This window comes from Tupaia chinensis, unplaced genomic scaffold (genome assembly GCF_000334495.1).
Source record: "Tupaia chinensis unplaced genomic scaffold, TupChi_1.0 Scaffold000473_1, whole genome shotgun sequence".
In the NCBI taxonomy this organism is placed as follows: Eukaryota; Metazoa; Chordata; class Mammalia; order Scandentia; family Tupaiidae; genus Tupaia; species Tupaia belangeri.
The window spans coordinates 4,488,017-4,508,774 of NW_006159982.1; the positions used below are offsets into that span (position 1 = coordinate 4,488,017).

At 36.8% G+C, this 20,758-nt stretch overlaps 1 protein-coding gene and 1 pseudogene across 3 annotated transcripts in view; both read left to right on the forward strand.

The window, feature by feature from the left end:
• Window positions 1-20,758, forward strand: part of SPATA17 (spermatogenesis associated 17) — a 263,127-nt gene that overhangs the window by 197,648 nt on the left and 44,721 nt on the right. For 2 of the 3 annotated variants that reach the window (XM_006155850.1, XM_006155849.2), the window contains exon 10: window positions 20,224-20,306. In XM_006155850.1, the coding sequence (XP_006155912.1) occupies window positions 20,224-20,304 (81 nt within the window). In that variant the 3' untranslated portion in view covers window positions 20,305-20,306. Of the gene's footprint in view, window positions 1-3,401; window positions 3,540-20,223; window positions 20,307-20,758 lie in introns of those variants that run through there. The other variant, XR_335619.2, reaches the window with a different exon arrangement.
• Window positions 1,112-1,845, forward strand: LOC102494932 (methylosome subunit pICln pseudogene; annotated as a pseudogene).

Genomic DNA, 20,758 nt, shown 5'->3' on the forward strand with positions numbered 1-20,758 from the left:
AATTTTTTTTTTTCAATCACTTGCCTATTTTCAATGGACTTACTTGCTTTTATGCTACTGCTACTGAGTGGTTTGTGTTCCTTATATATTCTGGTTATTAGTCCATTGTTGGAGGTGTAGTTTGCAAATATTTTTTCCCATTCTGAAGATTGTCTCTCTGTTTCTTGTTTTCTTTGCTGTGCTGAAGCTTTTTAGTTTGATATCATCTCATTTGTCTATTTTTTCTTTTGTTGCTTGTAATTTGAAGTTTTATTGAAAAACTATTACTCTGCACCCATGTCGGAAAGTGTATTCCCTTTTTTCTTCTAGTAGTCTCATAGTTTTAGGTATCATGTGTAAGTGTTTAAAACATTTTGAGTTGATTTTTGCATATGAAAAGAGATATAGGTCTAGTTTCATTCTCGTGCATGTGGTTGTCCAGCGTTTCCAGCACCATTTATTAAAATAATGTCTTTTGGGAACCAGCAGTTAGTGTAATGGCTATGTCACTGGACTCCCACGTAGTCGACCACGGTTCGCGCCCCAGACCTGGTGTCTTAAAACTCACGCCGGGCGCGTGTGTGCATGCCCAAGATCCCGAGAGGAGGATGGAGGAGAAGGGATTGCGGCGTGACCATCCCCCCTGGGGGGTGATTTCTCACTTTCTGTCTCTATGTCTCCCTCTGTCTGGTGAGCGCATGCGTCCTATAGCGAAAAACCTCTCCAAAAAAAAATGTCTTTTATACAATGTATGTTTTTGGCACTTTTGTCAAAATTCAACTGGTTGTATATACACAAATTTATTTCTGGGTTCTCTGTCTGTATCACTGATCTATGTATCTGATTTTTGCCAGTATCATGCTGTTTTTGTTACTATAGCTTTTTTAGAATTATTTTATTTAACTATATTTATTATTTATTCATTTGTTTATTTCAATTTGACCAGAGAGGGACAGAGTGAGAGAGAGAGAGAGAAAGTGAGAAAGCAAGCCACCAGGTCCAGGACTCAAACCATGGTCGGCCATGTGGGAATCCAGCGCTCTTAACCACTATGCCATCTGCTGGCCCCTTAAATGTATTTTAAAATCTGGCAGGAATTGCCATGTCCAACTCCCTCCGCGCTTGTGTTTCCATGCTCCCTCCTGCTGCTATGAGCTTCCTCAAAAGTTTCCTGCTGCCCTGGCCAGCTGAGGGGAACCAGCAGCAGCCTGACACTGAGGCTGTGCTGAATGGGAAGGTCCTTGGCACTGGCACCTTGTACATCATGGAGAGCCACCTGTTGTGGTTGGACGGCTCTGAATTAGGGTTCTCACTGGAATACCCCATTATTAGTTTACACGCTGTGTCCAGGTCCAGGGATCTGAAATACCTATCTGTGAGAACATTTGTATGTTATGGTGAATGCCAGATTTGGAGAAGAATCAAAAGAATCTGTTGATGAAGAAGAGGAGGAAGACAGTGATGATGACGTTGAACCTATTACTTAATTTGGATTTGTGCCTATCGATAAATCAGCATTGGAGGCCCTGTTCACTGCCATGTGTGAATGCCAGGCCTTGCACCGGATCCTGAGGCTAAAGATTCAGATGATTACGATGGAGACAAGTATGATGTGGAGGCACACGGACAAGGATAGGGGAACACCCCTACATTTTACACCTATGGAGAAGGGTTATCTCACTTCACAGCAGAAGGAAGGCCATACTGGAGAGATTAGAAGGAATGCTTTCTCAGTCTGTGAGCAGCCAGTATAATATGGCAGGGGTCGGGACAAAAGTTTCAATAAGAGATTATGAAAATGGGATGGAGATAGACACCACACCAATGCTTGCTGGACAGTTTGAGGACGCAGATGTTGACCACTGAGAATGGTATTGTGCTCTAAGACTCTGCTCATAACCGTACAAGAGATGTCTCTTCCACTCTGGAGTGCAGTTGATGAGAAAATCTTTTACGTCTTCAGCTCGACCTGAACCAATTCTTTCTTAAGACAGACTATACTGAGACAGCAAGTTGTCACCAGAAGAAACTATGACCTTTATTAACAAAGGTGAATTAACTTAATCACGAGACTATTTGTAGTTTATTATTTACTCCAAAACGTTCTGTGTGTCGGTCCCTCTGAGTACATCTGTAATTCCTGTCTTCACTGTGTGCATCTTCATAAGTTCAGAGGCCTACATGGTGAAGGCACACAGGAGCTTGGACGTGTTGGTAGATGGGGTGGGAAACAGAGAAATATTAGTTGAAATTATTGTATACTTTAGCAGGGTCTGTTGACTGGTAATTTTCACTATAGAAGTTACTTTCTGTAGAGAGGTTACTTTCTGTAGAGCGGTTACTTTCTATAGAGAGGTTACTACCTGTAGCCCTTCAGTTTTTCCAACAAAAACAAAAATAATGATCTTATTTCTTACCACAAGTGGTAGTATTTGGGGAATTATGAAGGGAGTGAGGAGTAGGATGGTGTTACCACCATTCAGTATGAAGACTTCCACTCAGCAATATAGGTCTTACCCCTGCATTCTACTATGCCTGGTATTGCTAGTTCTGCCCACTATCCCAACATGGCCCCCTCCCCATCAAGAGAACAAACCCCATGAGCCTGAGAGAAGAAAGGGAGAAAACTTCCCCTCTGAAATATCAGTATTCTAATGCCTGAAGTTTCTGGATTTAGGATGTTAATGACACTCCTCCCAATGTGTCTCTGTTCTTCATTCCTTGTAGGTGTGGTACTCTTCCCCATCTATTTCCCAACCTGAATTATAATTTGAAGCCATTGTTGTCTTCTGGTTTCATAAAGATGTAGCTTAGGGTATTTTTATAATTTTCCTTGTTTTGGGGGTGAAGTACATTTCTGAGAAAATAAGGCAAGAAATGAACTTTTCTGCCATCTTAAAACTCAAAATCTACTGATGAATAATTTAAAAATTCAGAAAAGTTTTTGTAGAAAAGTTTTTATTTTGAAATAATTATTTTATTTTCAAAAACACCCAGATCATTTTATTCACATCTACTGTATAGTTTATTTTCAAGTATATTTGAATGTGATAAATGGAGGATATAAACTCAGGAGGCCTGGATTTTGCCCCCAAGGAACCTAACTTACCATCCAGTAATAGATCAGATGAAACGTCTGGGCGAATTACTGTGATGCAAAACCAAAACTATAAAAAGGTTGTGAGAAAGGTATAATTATGCACCATAGACATTCAGCACAGCGGTATTGAATCTACCTTTGAAGAGAGAAGGATTTTTTGGAAGAGATAGCATTTTTATTTGAGACTTAATGTTTGGGTACAAATTGCACCTACTAAGAGCTTAATAAATGTTTACTGACCATAATTAATACTGTTCAGCTTTGGTGGATGATTTTTTTTTCCTACTCCTGTTAATGATAAATATTCTTTTTTTCATTGCAGTGTATCAGCAGTAATCGGTATCACTTATTCTTGACTGAGTTTTCCTGAGAAGAAATAATACATTCCTATATAGAAAATTTGCCCTACAATGACAGTTATTGATATACCATATAATTACAGGGAAAAAAAAAACTTTTGGTGAGAATTCCATTATATTAATAAAACACATATATTGTTAAGAATTTTAAATATTGAATACTAAAGCTTTAAGTTCACATGTTCCCAGATGTTATTTTGGGGCAACTAGATTAGCAATTTTTCAAAAACATAAGCAATAATTAGAAATCTTTCATAATTTCTTTCAGAAGCAGCACTTGATTTTAATTCTTTCGTTAAAAAAAAAACTTGTAAGAAAAACTGTCAGAACTATTGACATTTTTATAGCTTGACAAAAATTAAGCATAATTAAAATGAAATATTTGTGGCATAAATTAAACTGCAATTAATATGTTTTCTGCCGCTGCTTGAAGGGTAAGATTAAAATGGTGTTTTAGCAGACTCCCTGCCGTGAGACTAATTTCTTGATTTTTATACTACACATTATCATACACATTCTCACAGTGAAAGAGTAAACCAACAAGTAGAAAACATTGTTTGATGAAAATGGTATACAGAAGTAGATAAACTGGCTTTTATGAAGGCAAGGCAATATTGCTTTTTATTTTAAGATCTTATGACTAGTTGATTCCAAGGGTGAGATTTGCACTTTTAAAACCATTAAAATAAGTAGAAAATTGCCCTTCATTTTAGTTAGCTTCCGCCTTTTAAATTAGTCAGCTTATTGTTTCAGTGATGTTTGCCTTTTTGGCAAGTAATTAGAAAATGAATAAGACATGTTATACATAGGCCTCCCCTCTAGCTAACAAAGAAATAATAATAAATCCTATCACAAAAACTTAGGCATGAACAATTTCAAGAAAAGTAGGAAGGAAAAAGCACACCCTGTTAGCACTTTTCTCAGAGGAGGATCACTTTTTCTCACTAGAGCCCACAACTGCAAAAAGAACACATACTCTTGACAAAAGTTAGTTATTGCTAGCTTTAAAAAAAAAAAAAAAAAAAAAAAAAAAAAAAAAAAAAAAATCACCATCTGCCACCTGCCCAGGTAATGCATCAAGTATTATTTCTGTGTGAACTTTTCTCTGGCTAATTACTTTTTGACATTAGACACCATTTGTGGTACCAATGAAAGAAATAGGCAACCATTATTAATAGTCCTCTTTATGTTTCCAATGCCTCTCTTGGGCAATGCTACTTAAGGGATATAAGTGCACCAGTGGGAATTAGAAATTATAGGGTAAGCCCCAGTCACTGGCTGAACTATGGCGTGTCTCTTCCTCAGGGGCCATGATGGAGTCAATGCCCATTATGTTGCTATGTGATGGCAACATTAGGATTTGACAGTGCCTGTGGAAGGAGGTGAAATTAGCACAACTCTTTTCATATACAACGGGGCCATGGTGCCTCTCTGCCTAGAGAGATAAGACAGTACTGTTTCCTTCTGATGCTGACCCACACTCTGCATTGCAAACACCAAATGTGCTAACAGGTTTCAGATGTTGGAAAATTCTGCCTCCCCTCCCTGCCAAAATCTTACAGCAGATAAACTGAACTTTTCCTAACAGCTTAGTGGGTTTTTGTGATCACTTGTGATCCCTGTGTTTGTAGTGACATGGTTGGTGGCTTTAGTTATGCTCTTAGAGTGCATGCTTACACTCTCACCTTTCAGGTTTATGATTAGTTGTCACCTCAGGGCAGTCTTCTGACTACTTGATTTAAAATTGTGATCCCTGGGTCAGGCTGCGGTGGGGTGGTTAGGGCAGCTGGATCTCATGTGGCCAACAGCAAGGTTGGAGTTCCAGACCCAGCGACTTGAAAATATGCTGAGTGTATGCATGTGTGCCCCAAATCCTAAAAGGAGCAAGACATAAGGAGAAGGAATTGCAGCATGACCATTTCCATGGAGCGGGAGGGTCCTTTCTCACTTGTTCTCTGTTTCTGTTCCATGAGTACAGATGCCCTCTGGCAAAATTTGTTTTTTAAATTATGAGCCCTTTCCCTAATTCCCTGTCCTTTACCCCTACCCTGTCTCTATTTTTTCTTCATAGCACTTACTATTGTCTGATTTGTTTATGATCTGTCTCCCCTCACTAAAAATTTAAGTTCCATAAAGTGAAGAATTGTTGCCTGACTTGTCCATTGCTATATTTTGACTGTCTAGAGTAGTACTTGGTTTGTCAAGGCACTCAATATATTTCAGAAGACTGAGTAAATAAATGAAAGTTTAAAAGCCAATTCTTCAAAAAGAACAGAAAGAAAATCTGCTTAATGAATGTGATAATTCCTGATAGTAATATGAAAATCTCAGCTTAGGAGAAGATGATAAGAATGCTGTTTATTAATGCTTTGATTTTGCATTTTTTTTAAAGATTTCTGTTTATTTTTTCCCTGAGTGTGAGAGGCAGAGAGAGAGACCTCAACAGGGTCTCAACACCATGGTCCACCCCCATCCTCAGCTGGTGCTAGATCATGGGCACATGTGTGCCCAGGTAGGTGTATGAGAGAAACCACAAAGCTCAGAGGGTTTGACTATACGGTTTACCGATTCCAAAGAACATACCCAACAAGGGAAAACATGAGTTTACTTCCATAGAATAGGATCTCCACTGACAGCCGGGCAGAGAATGGTCCATACCATCAGGGAGGACAGACTCAAGTTATATAGATTAAAAACAAAACATTTACAAATCAATTAAAGATCAAAGCAGATTCTCTGTTACCAAAACAGGGGTGTGGTTTGTACATACATTATTTGAAGGTTACAATAAAAATTTAGCTTATCAATGAGTCAGCTGAATATGTTTAGGGTTAGTGCCCCTAATCTCGTGAGGTTGATAGTGCATATGCCTCTGGAATGGGCTGGACCACGGGCCAGTTCAGGACGTGAAAGTCATGGTCTAAGATGTTAAGAAGCCCCAGCTGGGGTCTACAGCTAGGTCTCGAGGGAGGCAGGACAATGAGGGAGGTGAGAAGAGAGCTTGATGTATGGTGACTGCTTGCACTGGCATACTCAGGGAGGCCTTCACACATGAACCAGCAACTTTCCTGTGTGAGTTTGCCTTGCAGAGGGTCACATTTTACTGTTGTGCCACCATCAGGCATCTGTTTTTTTATTTAAGTTTGCTATCAAGCACACGAGCATGAGCTCACTGGATAGAGAGAGAGGGAGCATGAGACTGTGAGAAAGCACCCTCCAGAGAGTATGACCACACTGCAATTGCTCTTGGGATTTTGGGTATGCATGCACACACACACACACACACACACACACACACACACACACAATGTGTTTTTCAAAGCATCAGGTCTAAGACTTGAACCGCACAGTCAGCCATGTGTACTTGTTCATGTTTTCTTTCATTCATTTGTTCATTTGTATCCTAGGAGGCAAACTATCTATAATATCCTGGCATAATATACAAGTTCATGACACAGTGAGTGTATCATGAAAGAGCTAATACGTACGGAATCATTGCTCCTAAGGGAAAAACAGGGTTAGGTGCCTACAAGCCTCTGGTCAAAATTTTTACAGCTGATTAATACATAATATTTTTTACATATGTTTCTGTTTTGTTTTTTGCTTGTTTCAGGTTTTGGCTATAGGGCACATGCCCATCTGGAGAAAGACAGTGAGAGGTAAAGTGAGAAATCACACCACCCCGGGGGTGGTGGTGGTAGTCATACTACAATTCCTTCTCCTCCATTCTCCTCCTAGGATTTTGGGCATGCATGCGCACACACCCAGCATAATTTTCAAGTTTCCCAGGTCAGGGACTCAAACCGTGGTTGGCTATCTGAGAGTCCCAGTGCCTTAACTACCATGTCACCTGCTAGCCCTGTGTGTGTTTCTGTTTTAACACACCTTACCACATATTGTTGATTCAATAACATTGCATTCATGACCAGTGACACTATATTTCACGTCTGAACAAAGCTTTTTTCTAACACGTGTATCTTTTCCACATGGCGTTTATAAACAGTAGACAGAACACTTCAGGTCCATTTTACAAAGTAAAATCACCAGCAAAAACTAAATAGAGTGCAAAATGGACACTTATTTGCAGTGTGAGAGCTGAAACAAGAAGGCAGGCCTCAGCTGATTATTTGCATGACAGAAAATTTTCGCCACCCTGTTCATGTCTGCAAATGAATGTGAAAGCACTGCAAATATTGATTTTGGAGTTACAAATGAATTTTAGCACGTAGGCAAATTTCTACATAAGGAATCTGTGAATAATGAGGATTGATAGTAACAGTGGGTGTTATTATAAAGAAGTCATCATTGGACACATCATTGTAGTGTATTCGCTGATGAATCTAGGCACTATCTCCCCTGCAGAGTAGCATCACACTGAGAAGTCCTACATTTCTATTCAACAAAGATTTATTGAATCCTGATATGTGACAGACACTGTTGTGGCACTGGGAACACAAGACAGATACAGCCCCCTCCTCCTAGAATGTTAGATAAACATGTTACTCACTGTTCTCTGCCCCTGCCATCTTTTTCCCAGTTTCTGTATCTCACCCAAATATTTTGAGATCCAGGTTTTTGAAGGGGACCTAGGCATACTATCTACTAGCTGGAGAAAAAAAATTTTCAGGGTGTAGAGAGTGGACTTGGGGAGGACCCTAATAAGGTCGAGGCCTGTGGCTTTCATTTCTGTTACTTGGTTTCTAGAGTGGTTGTACTGAATGAGAAAGGATATGCTACTCCAGAAGACTCAAGCATTTATCAGGCACATGGTTTCCACAGCGTCAAGTCTGTTTACTCATTTATTCAGTCATTCCTTTGGCCAAATAGTACTTATCAACCCCTTCTTCATATCAGATCCTAGGAATATAAATGCAATCATAATTTAACCTGGTCTTTAGCAATTATTTCTCTTACTCAGAATTTTCTTGGAGCATCCAATCTCAGACCATCCCATTACTTATAGTGTTCAACTTAATGATTGTTTTGACTGTGTGATGGTGTGGATATAATATACATTTAGTAACAAACATACTTAGAGTACACACACAACTATTCTATTTTTTGGTTTCAGTGTTAAATAAGTTACATGAATTATTAAACCACTGTTATAAAATAGGATTTTGTGTTTGATGATTTTGCCCAGGGTGGCTAAAGTAAGTGTTCTGAGCACGTTAGACTAGGTTGAGCTATGATGTTCAGTAGGTTAGTTGTATTAAATGCATTTTCAACTTCAGGTCCATTTTACAAAGTGAAAGGAGGAGGTTATTTGGATGTAACCCTATCATAAGTCAAGACTAGAGGCACTCAGTTTTTCTCCCACTAGGAAACACTTAACATTTAGAAATATTACAACCCTCATTTCAGTTTTTATTCCCTACTATACTTGGTTCTTCTTAAGCCATACTGATGGCATCTCTGAACATTTTTGCAGCATCTTTTCCAGTAAACTAACCACATAAAGCCAAATTTTCTCTTTAGTGCCACATAGCATTCCTTCTGTTTAAATTGGGTCATCTTTGTATGTGAAGGTAGTGCTGCCAGAACTTCTTACCACAGTATTATTAGTTCTGTGATAAACCACCCAACAAGCTATAGATTGTTCTATCTACAATATTGTGTCTAGTTGGATTCATTTCAGTAAATTTCATTTAGGTGATATTCTTAGTGTTTTTTTGTTAAAATTAAACAGTTAAAGCTACATTTTATAAGTACATCTATGTTTCAATATCTACATCTATTTCTATAAATATAAATGAATATCTAGACCTATTCCTTCTGATATATCTTTATATTTTGAATCTCTTTTAGGATGGCATATATATTGTCGATGGAAATGACCAACTCTGCAGAAATAATAATTAATGTAGTTTATTTCTAAACACAAATGTGTGTGACCAGGCTAGAGCTATTTGCTTCTTCTCAGGGTGATCAGACACTGGGGTTCCTTTTATTTGGTTTTGAGAGTGAGAGACAAGATTTGGAACTTAGCAAAAACAGTTTTCCCATTGGTCTGGCCCAAAAAGGGGACATCTGGATATGAGGGCCTGTAGGCCATAGGTAAACTTTACAGTTCTTAAGTTGGTGATTGGAAAGGAAAATCTGTGTTTTGGGGAAAAAAAAGAGTGTACTGTAACAGAGATAAGGAGGCTTGTACACATCACAAGATACTATCCCAAGGACAGATTGTAGGAAGAGTCCTGTTATCAATGAGTCAAATGGTCTATTAATTAATTGTGGATGTGACTCACCCCCAGGCCTTATGGAAAGGAATTTGGAAATAGGAAAAAGCAGTCAGACTTCTGTCCTCAATATGCATATTCCCTATAATACAAGGAATTGGTCAAAAGAGAAACCCCATCACTTACCTCTCAGTTTACCTGTCTCACCTGCCAATTTCCATGTGTGTATTTATAGCCAAGACTGTAAAATCAGAGGAAGAGCTATGCATGAGACTAAATAAATGTGCTAAATAAGATAAATACAGATAGGGGATCAGCAGGTGGTAGGGTAGTTGAGGTACATGGCTGACAGTAACTCAAGTCCTGGACCTGGAGGCTTCTTATCTCACTTTCCCTCTCTCTCTCATTCTCTCTCTCATCAATGCATATGCCCTATAGCAATAAATAAATAAATAAAAAATAAATAATAAAAAATGAAATTAAATAAATAATTATTTTAAAAAGATATAGATAAAGACATTAAAGAGAAAAATATACCTAAAAAATAGAAAAGGAATCAATATGAATTCAAATAGATAACTTTAGAATTTAGATATACTCACACTGAAATAAAAGAATATGTATCAAAGTCAAATGAAAATGACCTTTGAATAAGCAACTACTTGACAATATTCATTCATAATTATTTATAAAAAGTAAGTGTATGTCAGAATTTCTCAGTTAGAAAAAAGTTAACTTATTAAGCACTTTGTTGTATTCAGGACACTATTTTACCTGCTTTATACAAATTCATGTAATCTTTTTAACAACCTTGTAAGTAGGCTATTATTATTTTCATATGATTTCATCTTTGTTTTTCTAATGAAAAACATGCACTGCAGAGGTTAAATAACTTTTCTAATGTTACAAAGTTCTTAAGAATAAAATGGAGACAGCTTTCTGGCCCAGTAGTTAAGGCAGCTGGATCTCACATGGTTGACCATGTGGTTTAAGTGATAGACCTACAACTAGGGTCAGTGCTTGTATGTGTGTGCCCAAAATGCTGGAAGGGAGAGATGGAGGAGAAAAATTTATAGTGTGACAATTCCTAATGGTGGGGGGTGGGAGGTATGCTTTTTCCTCGCCTTTGGCAAGTGCATGCACCCTTTAACAAAACAAAACAAAAAAAGAGTAAAACTAGATTCCAAAGCCAGATATATTGGCTCCAAAGTAGTACTGCCTTTAAGTAGCAGCTATAAGAAAGGTTTCAGGGACCAGTAGATGGTGTAGTGGTTATGTCCTTGGACTCCCAAGTAGTCAACTGCAATTTGATTCCTGGGCCTGGTGGCTTAAAACTCACGCTGGACACGTGTGCGTACATGCCCAAAATCTCAACAGGAGAAGGGATTGCAGTGTGGTTATCTCCGTTGGGAGGGGTAGTTTCTCACTTTCTGTCTGTCTCTGTCTTTCAAGCTAGTGCATGTGCCCTATAGCAAGAAATAAATAAAATAAAATAAAATATAAAGAAAGAAAGAAAGAAAGAAAGAAAGAGAGAAAGAAAAGTTTTAAACAATCCTTGCAACTATCAGTGGAACTCTGAGTATAATATAATATGAACATGAACTTGGCTTCTTTATTATGTTCAGACAGTACATCACTCACATCACTTAAAATTTGTTTTGAGGGGACCATTTCGAATTATTTTATTGAAAGAATACATGATAAATCCTAAATCTGTGGACTTTAGGACACACATAACAGAATGTTTGAGGATGTTTACCTCTAAACTCAGAGTGAACAGAGAAAAGGAAACAACTCCTACAATTTTAACAGTCGCCAGTATATTCCTTTTATGAAACTGTGATGTTTGCATTATTGGAGTTTCCTATATGTGACATGAGTCAAGTTTGATCTTTCAGGAATAATGCCAGGTGATCTTTTAAACCTGCCTATTAACTTTTATTTGAAGTGTATGGAAAATCCCAATTGCTAGCCAAGACTTAGTTGAGATCTTATTCATAAAACACTTTTGATTGAAATAGCACTTACTATTCACTCAAAAATTCTTACGAGCCTCCTTTTTTATCTACAAGAGAAAAATGTTTGCAATATTTTAAAACTGAATATATAGCAAATAATTCAAGCTGAACAATATGTGCATAACCTTTGATTTTCATCTTATCCCTCTGATCTCGCAAGTTTTGTCTCTTACGGTGTGTCCAGTTATCCTGCTTACTACCATTGAAGCCAGTTGTTTAAGTACTCAGTTGCGAGTATCTGGTGAAAAGCCTTAAATAACTAGGTAAACAGTGCAGCTGCCAACCTAAAGTAATCTTACACTTAGTGGGTGAGTGGCCCAGGAAATTTGCTCTTTGTCATTTTGACTTGGGTTTGAAAATGGACCTGGGCTGCATTCCAGCTCAAAGAGCCATTCACTTCCAAAGACTCCTAAATTGTCCCAAGGAGCTCATTTTGGCAGTGGATTATTTGTGTTTGGCTGGGCATCCTAATAGCAAAAGCTGTCTGCTCTGGCAAGCAAGGGCTATGGCAGGATTTAGAATTACCATCCCCAGTGTTTTTCCTTGATGAGGTTATTTTTCAGAAAAGCAGTCCCCACCCGCCATTTAAAAAGTGGCACTGCCTGAGTGTTGTGCAGGTGGTTTTCTTGAGCTCATAAATTTCTTCCCATGACAGGATGACCTGTTCTGTTGTAACAGAAGCAAGTTTTAAACAAATGATCCTCAGCATCAGATTCTTTCTAAAACCAAAGCTGTCTTCATGGCAATGTTGCTTGATCCTGTAACAGAGGTAGCAGCTATTGGTTGACTATGGCTAAATAGAAATGTGATATTTTAGTTTAAAAAATAATAAATGATTGTTTTCAAGGGATATTTTTTGAGGGAACATAGGAGGCACTTGGAGAGGCAATCTTTGTTTATTTGCACAATTTTAAATATCCCTTGTCTGATACTAGATAGGCCTAAGTTTTGTTTACTACTGCTTGGAAGCTACCATAGTGTCTGACACACTCTAGATGCCCAAGTGCGATTTTAATTCCAGATGAAGATATAACAGAGGATTAAGGGATGCTTTGCTGTATTGGAGGAGTCTAAAATTAAATATACAAGAAGATCCACGGAAGAAGAAAATATTAGAACTTCCATCTATATTCATTTTTATCATACACACACACACACACACACACACACACACACACCTATATAGTATGTTATACTAGCACAGTATTATACATATGTAATTAAACACAAATGATTAGACATATATTGAAGGTTCTGGCTCAAAATAGTTCATTGATGTAGGATATTATCAAAGTCCTGTTTGACCCAAATTTGTCTCCTTCAAGTGTCAGGAGAATTTACTTCATTTGACTTTTGAAAGAACATAGTAAGTAGAATAAGAATAAAGGTCAGATGTTTTATCCTGCTTAATCTTCATACCAACCCAGTGAGGTAGATATTCCCATTTTATAGATGACAAACAGAATGAGTAAGGAAGTGTTTTCTGTGATTCTATTTTTGGAACAAATTATAAATAAACTGGTTATCATTTCTTCCTTTTTTGGTAGAATTTACCAGTGAAGTCATCTTGACCTGTTTTAGGAAGTTATTAATTGTTTTGTTTTAAAAAATAAATATAGGCCTATTAAGATCGTCTTTATCTCCCTATGTGAATTTTGATAAATTGTGGGGATTTTTTAAAGAAATTGATCCATTTTAATTGAGTTATTAAATTTGTACCTATGAAGCTACTCATAATAATTGTTTATTATCCTTTTATTGATTATGATCATAAGTAATGGTCTTTCATTTCTGATATTAGTAATTTGTGTCTTCTTTCTTTTTTCTTGTTATCCTTGTTAGGAGTTTATCAATTTTATTGATGTTTTCAAGGAAGCATCTTTTAATTTTGTTGTTTCTCTATATTATTTTCCTGTTCTCAATTTTATTGCCATTTGCTCTGATTTTGTGACTTATTTTCTTCTACTTACTTTGGATTTAATTTGCTCTTTTTAGAATCTCCTAAAATAGAAGCGTAGATGATTCATTTTAGATATTTTTTTTTTCCTATTATGTGCTATTATTCAGTGCTATAAATTTCCCTCTAGGCACAACTTTTGCTGCATCTCACAGTTTCAATAGGTTGTATTTTCATTTTTGTTTAGTTTACATTTTTTTCTTCTCTTGAGATTTCTTTGAATCATGTGTTATGAAGAAGTGTGTTGTTTAACCTCCAAATATTTTTAGGTTTTTCAGCAATCTTACTGTTATTGATTTCTAGTTTAATTCCATTATGGTCTGAAAGTATACTTTACATAATTGCTATTCTATTTAAATTTTATGGCCCTGAATGTGATCTGTCTTGGTAAATCCTTCATGTGAGCTTCAGAATTGTTCCATATATTCTGCTATTACTGGATACAGTAATATTGATGTCAGTTATAGCCAGTTGACTAATAGTGCTGTTCAGTTTAGTTATAAACAGTTATAAACCTTACTGCCTTTCTTCCTGTTGCACCTGTCACTTACTGATAAAGGGGTGTTGAAGTCTTCAACTATAACAAAGAATTCATCTGTTTCTCTTTGCAATTCTATTTGTTTTATGCCTCATAAATTTTGATATTCTGTTGCCTGGCATATAAAAATTAATCTGAATTCTTCAAGACTTGATCCCTTTATCATTATGTAATTCCCATCTTTGTCCCTGATTATTTTCCTTAATCAGAAGTATTTTTGTAGGAAATTACTATAATAAGGCCAACTTTTATTAGGTTACTGGTTGCATGGTATACCTTTTCCATCCCTTTACTTTCACTCTGTGGTTTTATATTAAAAGTAGGTTTCAAGCTAGTTGGTTGCAAGGTGGTTATGGTAGCTGGATCCTACATGGTTACTTCATAGTTTAAGTCACAAATCAAGCAGCTTTAAATCATGCTAGTCATGTGTGCATGCATGCCCAAAAATTCTAAAAAGGAGAAATGGAGAAGACAGGTTGTGGCATAATCATCCCCTTCTGGGAGCACTTACTGGGAGCATTTTCCCACTTTCCTGCTCTGTCTCTCTTTGTCTCTTTCCAGCAAGTACACACACCCTATACAACTTTTAAAAAAGAAAAAAAAAAAAAAAAGAAAAGATGAGTTCTATGTAGACACCATACTTTTAGTTATCCTTTTCTTACCCACCATCTTTGTCTTTTATTGGGTGTATTTAAACCACTAACATTAAAATGATTACTAGTATAATTGAAGTAATGTCTACCATATTTTAAGTTGTTTTCCATTTATTGATCTTGTTCTTTGTTTTTCTGTTTTGTTTTGTTTTTGTGTTTCACTCTTTTAGGCTTCTTTGTTTTTTTGTTTTGTTTTTGAGAGGTTTTTGCTTTGGGGAATATGCGCTCCCTAGAAAGACAGAGAGACAGAAAGCAAGAAATCACCTCCCAGAGGGGATGGCCACACCACAATCCCTTCTCCATTCTCCTCTAGGGATCTTGGGCATGCACACACACGTGCCTGGTGTGAGTTTAAGCCACCGGGTCCGAAACTCGAACTGTGGTCGACTACATGGGAGTCCAGAGACACAGCCATTACACCAACTGCTGGTTTCAGCTTCTTTGGTTTTAATTAAATGTTTTATATCATTCCATTTTTTTCTGGGCTATTTGAATATTAATTACACTTCACTTTTAAAAAAGTTTTAGTACGTGCTCTAGAATTTGAAATATAAATTTATGACTAATTCAAATAACACTGTACTACTTCATGCATAATACAACTACCTTTTAACAGATTATTTTCATTTTTTTCTCCTATCCCTTATAACATAGCTGTTATTTACCTCCCTCATCCACTAGCTATAAGCAACTATTGCATTGTCGTTATTATTATTGTGAACAAGGCCTCTTTTAGGTCAATTAAGAATAAGGGGCTAGCTCCTTGGTGGTGAGGGTGGCCCAATTCCACATGTCCCACCCCATGGCAGATTAAGGAACATGCCAGGCACATGGCCAAAATCCCAACTGGATGGAGAAGTGGAGTAGGGGTTATTGCTGTATGACCATTTCCTATAGTGGAGGGGAATGTTTTGTTCTCTCATCTCTCTCTCTATCAGAGAAGTGTGAGTATACACACACTCTAGCCCAAAAAAAAAAAAATCTTTTTAATTAAGGAAAATAGAAAAAAATTATTGTACCCTTATTTTTTCTTTCTTTAGTGCTCTTCATTTCTTTATGTAGAACTGAATTCTTAACCTATTTCAGTTCTTTCTCACTGAAAAAAAATTTTAAGAGGTTTTTTGCCTTAGGGCTCATGAGAGAGAGAGACAGTGAGAGGGAAACTGAGAAACCCCCCTCCCCCAAGGGAAAGATCACACCACAATTCCTTCTCCCTCCCGACCCTGAGATCTTGGGCATACATGCACACTCCTGGTGAGATTTTCAAGCCCCCTGGCCCAGGACTCAAACTGCGGTTGCCACCTTGGGAGTCCAGCAACATAACTGCTACACTATCTGCTGACGCCTCACTGAAAACTTTTTAAAACATTTATTGCAAAGCAGGCATTGTTTTTTTTTTTTTTTGAAATGCATGAAATATTGCTCTATATATTATAAAAATAAAGCTATCACCATTCTAGATTTCAGTGTTTATCATAGTGCCAATGTAAAAAAAAATCACTATCATGCTTCAAACAAATGCCTAAACTTCATACACTCACATTTAAAAGTGATAATGAAATATTTGCAAAATGTTCCTGAAATGCCATGTGTAATTGTTATAAATAATGTGTTAGTTTCTTGGGACCAGCAAATGGCACAATGGTTACGTGACTAGACTCCTATGTAGTTGAGAACCTTTTGAGTTTTCTGGGGCTTTAAAACTTATGCCAGGTACATGTACTTGCATGCCCAAATCCTGAGAAGAGAATGGAGGAGAAGGGATTGTGGAATGGCCAACCCCTAGGGGATGCTTTCCAGCCTTCTGTCTGTCTCTGTGCCTCTGGTAAGCACATGTGTCCCACAGGAAAATTCTCTTAAAAAAAAAAAAAAAGAAGAAGAAGAAAAGAGAAGAAAGAAAGAAATACTCTGTTAATTTCTTATTACCAAAAAAATTACAATTTGGAACAAAAAGAAAGCAAGAATATGGATGTTCTTCACCATAGAAAAGTGATACTTAGTTATATGAAATTCTATTGTATTCATTCTATCCATTCAGCACCTTAGGGAAATGATACTTTATTATGTAAAATTCTACTGCACTCATGCTATCAGAGAGGAAGGGTTTTTTTTTGTTTTGTTTTGTTTTGTTTTTCAAATAAATTGACTTATCTTTTATCTAAGTATTTTCGTCTCTCAAATTCTCTTTGTCATCAAAAAAGTGTCTGTCACAACCCAACCCCCCCCCCATTCTTTATGTTTATACCTGACAAACACAGAACAAATGTGAAGCTTTTTCTGGGACCTGGAAAGTGTTAATCATAAAAGTAGATATTTAGGATTGAGGGTTTTGGGTCTTTGTTGTACCAGGGTGAAGAGCTAGATCCCTATTGATAGAGGCACTCATGCCCACATATTATTTAATATATTTAGTTTTTGTGTTTTTGTAATGCATGGTCTCTCAAATAGGCTGGGCATAGGCCAAAGGTATTTCTTTCCTAGGTTTTCTTAAGAAAAAAACTTGTAATCTCAACCACTGAGGACCCTCTACCCAGATTTCACCTCCCTGCTCCTCAGTCTGGCCAGGATCCAGGCCAGAAACCACTGCAGAGGCACAAGAAATATGAGAAACAAAGAAAATATTCCTCCTCTAAAAGAAAAGACTAACTCCTCTTTCTCCACAGAGAATACAAGGGAACTAATGGAAATGTCAGATAAAGAATTTAAAATATCATAGTGACAAAGCTAACAGAGATGCTAGAGAAGAGAGACAACAAAGTCCAGAAAATGATCTGAAAGAGGAGATACACATCATTAAAAAGAATCAAACAGAATTGCTAGAGATGAAGGTTGTAATACAGGAAATCAAAACTTCCCTTGAAAGTATCAAAAGCAGAATAGAACATGCAGAAGATATTATCTCAGATGCAGAAGATAGAACCTCTGACCAAGAAAAATTCACTGAAAAGACTGAGAAAATAACCCCCCAAAATGAGAATAACATGTGAATAATACAAGATACCATTAAGTGCCCAAACATCCAGATCATCAGTATCCCAGAAGGTGAAGAAACAAATAAAGGTATTGATAATCTATTTCATGAAATCCTGGAATAAAACTTTCCAAACCTAGAGAGGCACTCAAATATCTAGACCCAATAAATACAAAGGACCCCACATAGAATTGACCTAAGAAGACCTCCCCCCAGCCACATTATAGTCAGATGGACCAAAAACAAGATACAAGACAGAGACAAGATACTAAAATTGGCAAGAGAGCAATGTCAAGTTACTTTCATAGATTATCCCATAAGGTTAATGTTGGACCTCATTGGAAACAGTGCAAGAAGGATAGCATGGGAAAATATATTCAAAGTGTTAAGTGAAACACAATTTCCACCAAGAATACTATACCCAGCAAGATTATCTTTCATATAGGAAAAAAAGACAAAAACATTCTCAGATAAACAAAACCCGAAAGAATCTACCAACACCAGACCAACTCTCCACCAAGTGCTAAAGGGAGTGCTATTCTAGAAAAACTAAAGTTGGACACACAGAAATAAGAGTACAAGAAAGTCCAGCCTAATGGTATGGTCAAGCCTAGAGTTAAACGTTAACTTGCAGAGTTTAAATGGAAAGATCAGACCATAGTAACACTGCAAATTCAATAGAAGAGAGATTAATTACATGAGTCTGAACTAGTGAAATAGAATTTTTTTTACTTTAGACTAAAACATTACTGATTTTCTTTGATGCTTTGATTTCCATATTTAAGGATTTTTGTCTTCTCTTGAATTATCGATAGGTTCATCTACCTACTATTTGAACTGAATCCTAGTCTTTTTCCTGGTTTTAAGTTTTAAGCAAATTTCTCTTAACATTTTTTTATTTTGATCTATTAAAACTAAAACTCTTCTTTTGAAATGAAAAAATGCATTAAAAATACTTATTAATACCTACTTAATGACTGCAGTAAGCTATTTAGCCCCAGTGAGTTGCTACTTTATAGTATTTTTACTTTACTCACTGGGGTTTATGCCTAAAGTCAGACATGCACTCATAAATATGTATATAGTGGCTGTGCTTGCTATTGAAAGGCTTTAAATTAATTAAGATCTTTAGTGTATCCATAAAATGTGAAAAAAAGGTATGGAAAACAATTGTACATTACCAGAGACAGTGTGGGAAATAGGAGGGAGTTGGCAGAGGGTGAGAGGTAGGGAATCACGGGGGGAAAAAATAAAGCAAAATATATAAAAAAACAAATAGAAAATTATTTGTTGATGATAGCATATATGGTAATATCCTTGATCGAGCCAATATTCAATGTATACTGAATGGAGAATCTCATTTTGTATACTGTATTGATTTACAGTGAATGACTGTAACTAAATTAAGTAATTAATAAATAAAAAATAAAAAGAAAGAAAGAAAAAATTGCCAAATCAATTCCATTAAGAAGAAACATATACGTTTATATAGTCTGATCACTTTTTTACAGGATTAACTGTTGATTTAGTAGCTTCCTTGTTTAATGACTGCTTTTCACATGTATGGAAAGTATTTATTTCTACCTTTGATCAAATTCTACTTCTCTGGTTATGCAACAACAACAAAAATTTTCTCCCCTCTTCCTTCTGAATTTCTTTAGTGTTCATCCAAATCAATTCTGTGGTATTCACCACAGTCCACCCTCTGTTACAATTATTGGTGTTATCACTGTTCCCTTGTGATTCCTTATCAATACAGCATTTATTTTGCATAAAACAAAATATGTTGTATTCCAGGTATACCTGAACACCCCAGGCAGCCCATTGTCCAGGTTGGCTACAGGGCTGAGGGGAAGGATTGTGGAATAAAAACCCTGTCAAGGGTACCTTCCCCCACCCCCCTTTCAGAAATAAATGAATAAACTTTAAAAAGAAATTCAAGGGCTAGCTCCTGTGATGTCATGGCTAAAGATTCAGATTGTGAGCTCCTTGAAGATAAGTGGCTTTGTGGAATGTTTGCATTGCTCAGAATTCTTACTATGTGTTTAAGAAAGCTTTAATATACTTGACTTTGGTGATATAATGGGAAATTCAGTGTTTAAAATTATTGCTAGAGAGCATGTGTGCTCGCCAGAGAGAGAGAAAGAAGAAGGAGAAAACACACCCTGCCAAGTCATGGTCATGCACAATCCTTTTTTTACTCCATTTTTTCATCCCACTAGGATGTGGGACATGCATGCACATGTGCCCAGCATGGAGCTGCTGGGGTTGGGATCTGAACTACAGTCAGCCATGTGGGAGCTGGCTTTCAGTGCAATGCACTGAACCATTTATGCTATGGCACCAGCCTGCTGTGGGAAACTTGAAGTTCAACAGAATGGCATCTATCTAGTGATTTAAAAGAATCTTAATAATAATAATAACACAAAATAAGATTTCTGTGGTAATCTTTTATCTTTTTCTTTCTAGGATTTCCAAACTGTGTTACCGCCTTTTGATCTCTTCTCAAAGTATGGTAAATTGTATTCAAAAGCTGGACAAATTATATAAAGGTATGCATTTTTGCTAAAAACTATTTCAAAGATCATATTAAATAACATTAAAAAATGGAAGACTTCATAAATTTGTTTCATTCTAATCTAATAGTTTCCAACATTTGAAAATTATTAATTAATTTTGGGCCAGCTGATGACATGGTGGTTAAAGTGCTAGAGCCTACATGGCCGATCCCATGATTCAAGTTCTGGACCTGGCAGCTTGAAAAACAGGCCAAGTACATTTGCACACATGCCCAAAATCCTGAAAGAGGAAGGAGAAATGGGGAAGGGATTGTGGCATGACCATTCCCCATGGAGTAGGGTATGCTTTCCCACTCCCCCCCCCACCTCTCTCTCTCTCTGCGTGTCTGTCTTTTCCAGATGGGCACACATGCCCTCTTGCAAAAAAAAAAAAAAAAAAAAAAAGGATTTTGTTTTTCAAGTCTCTTCTCTAAAATGGACTGAAA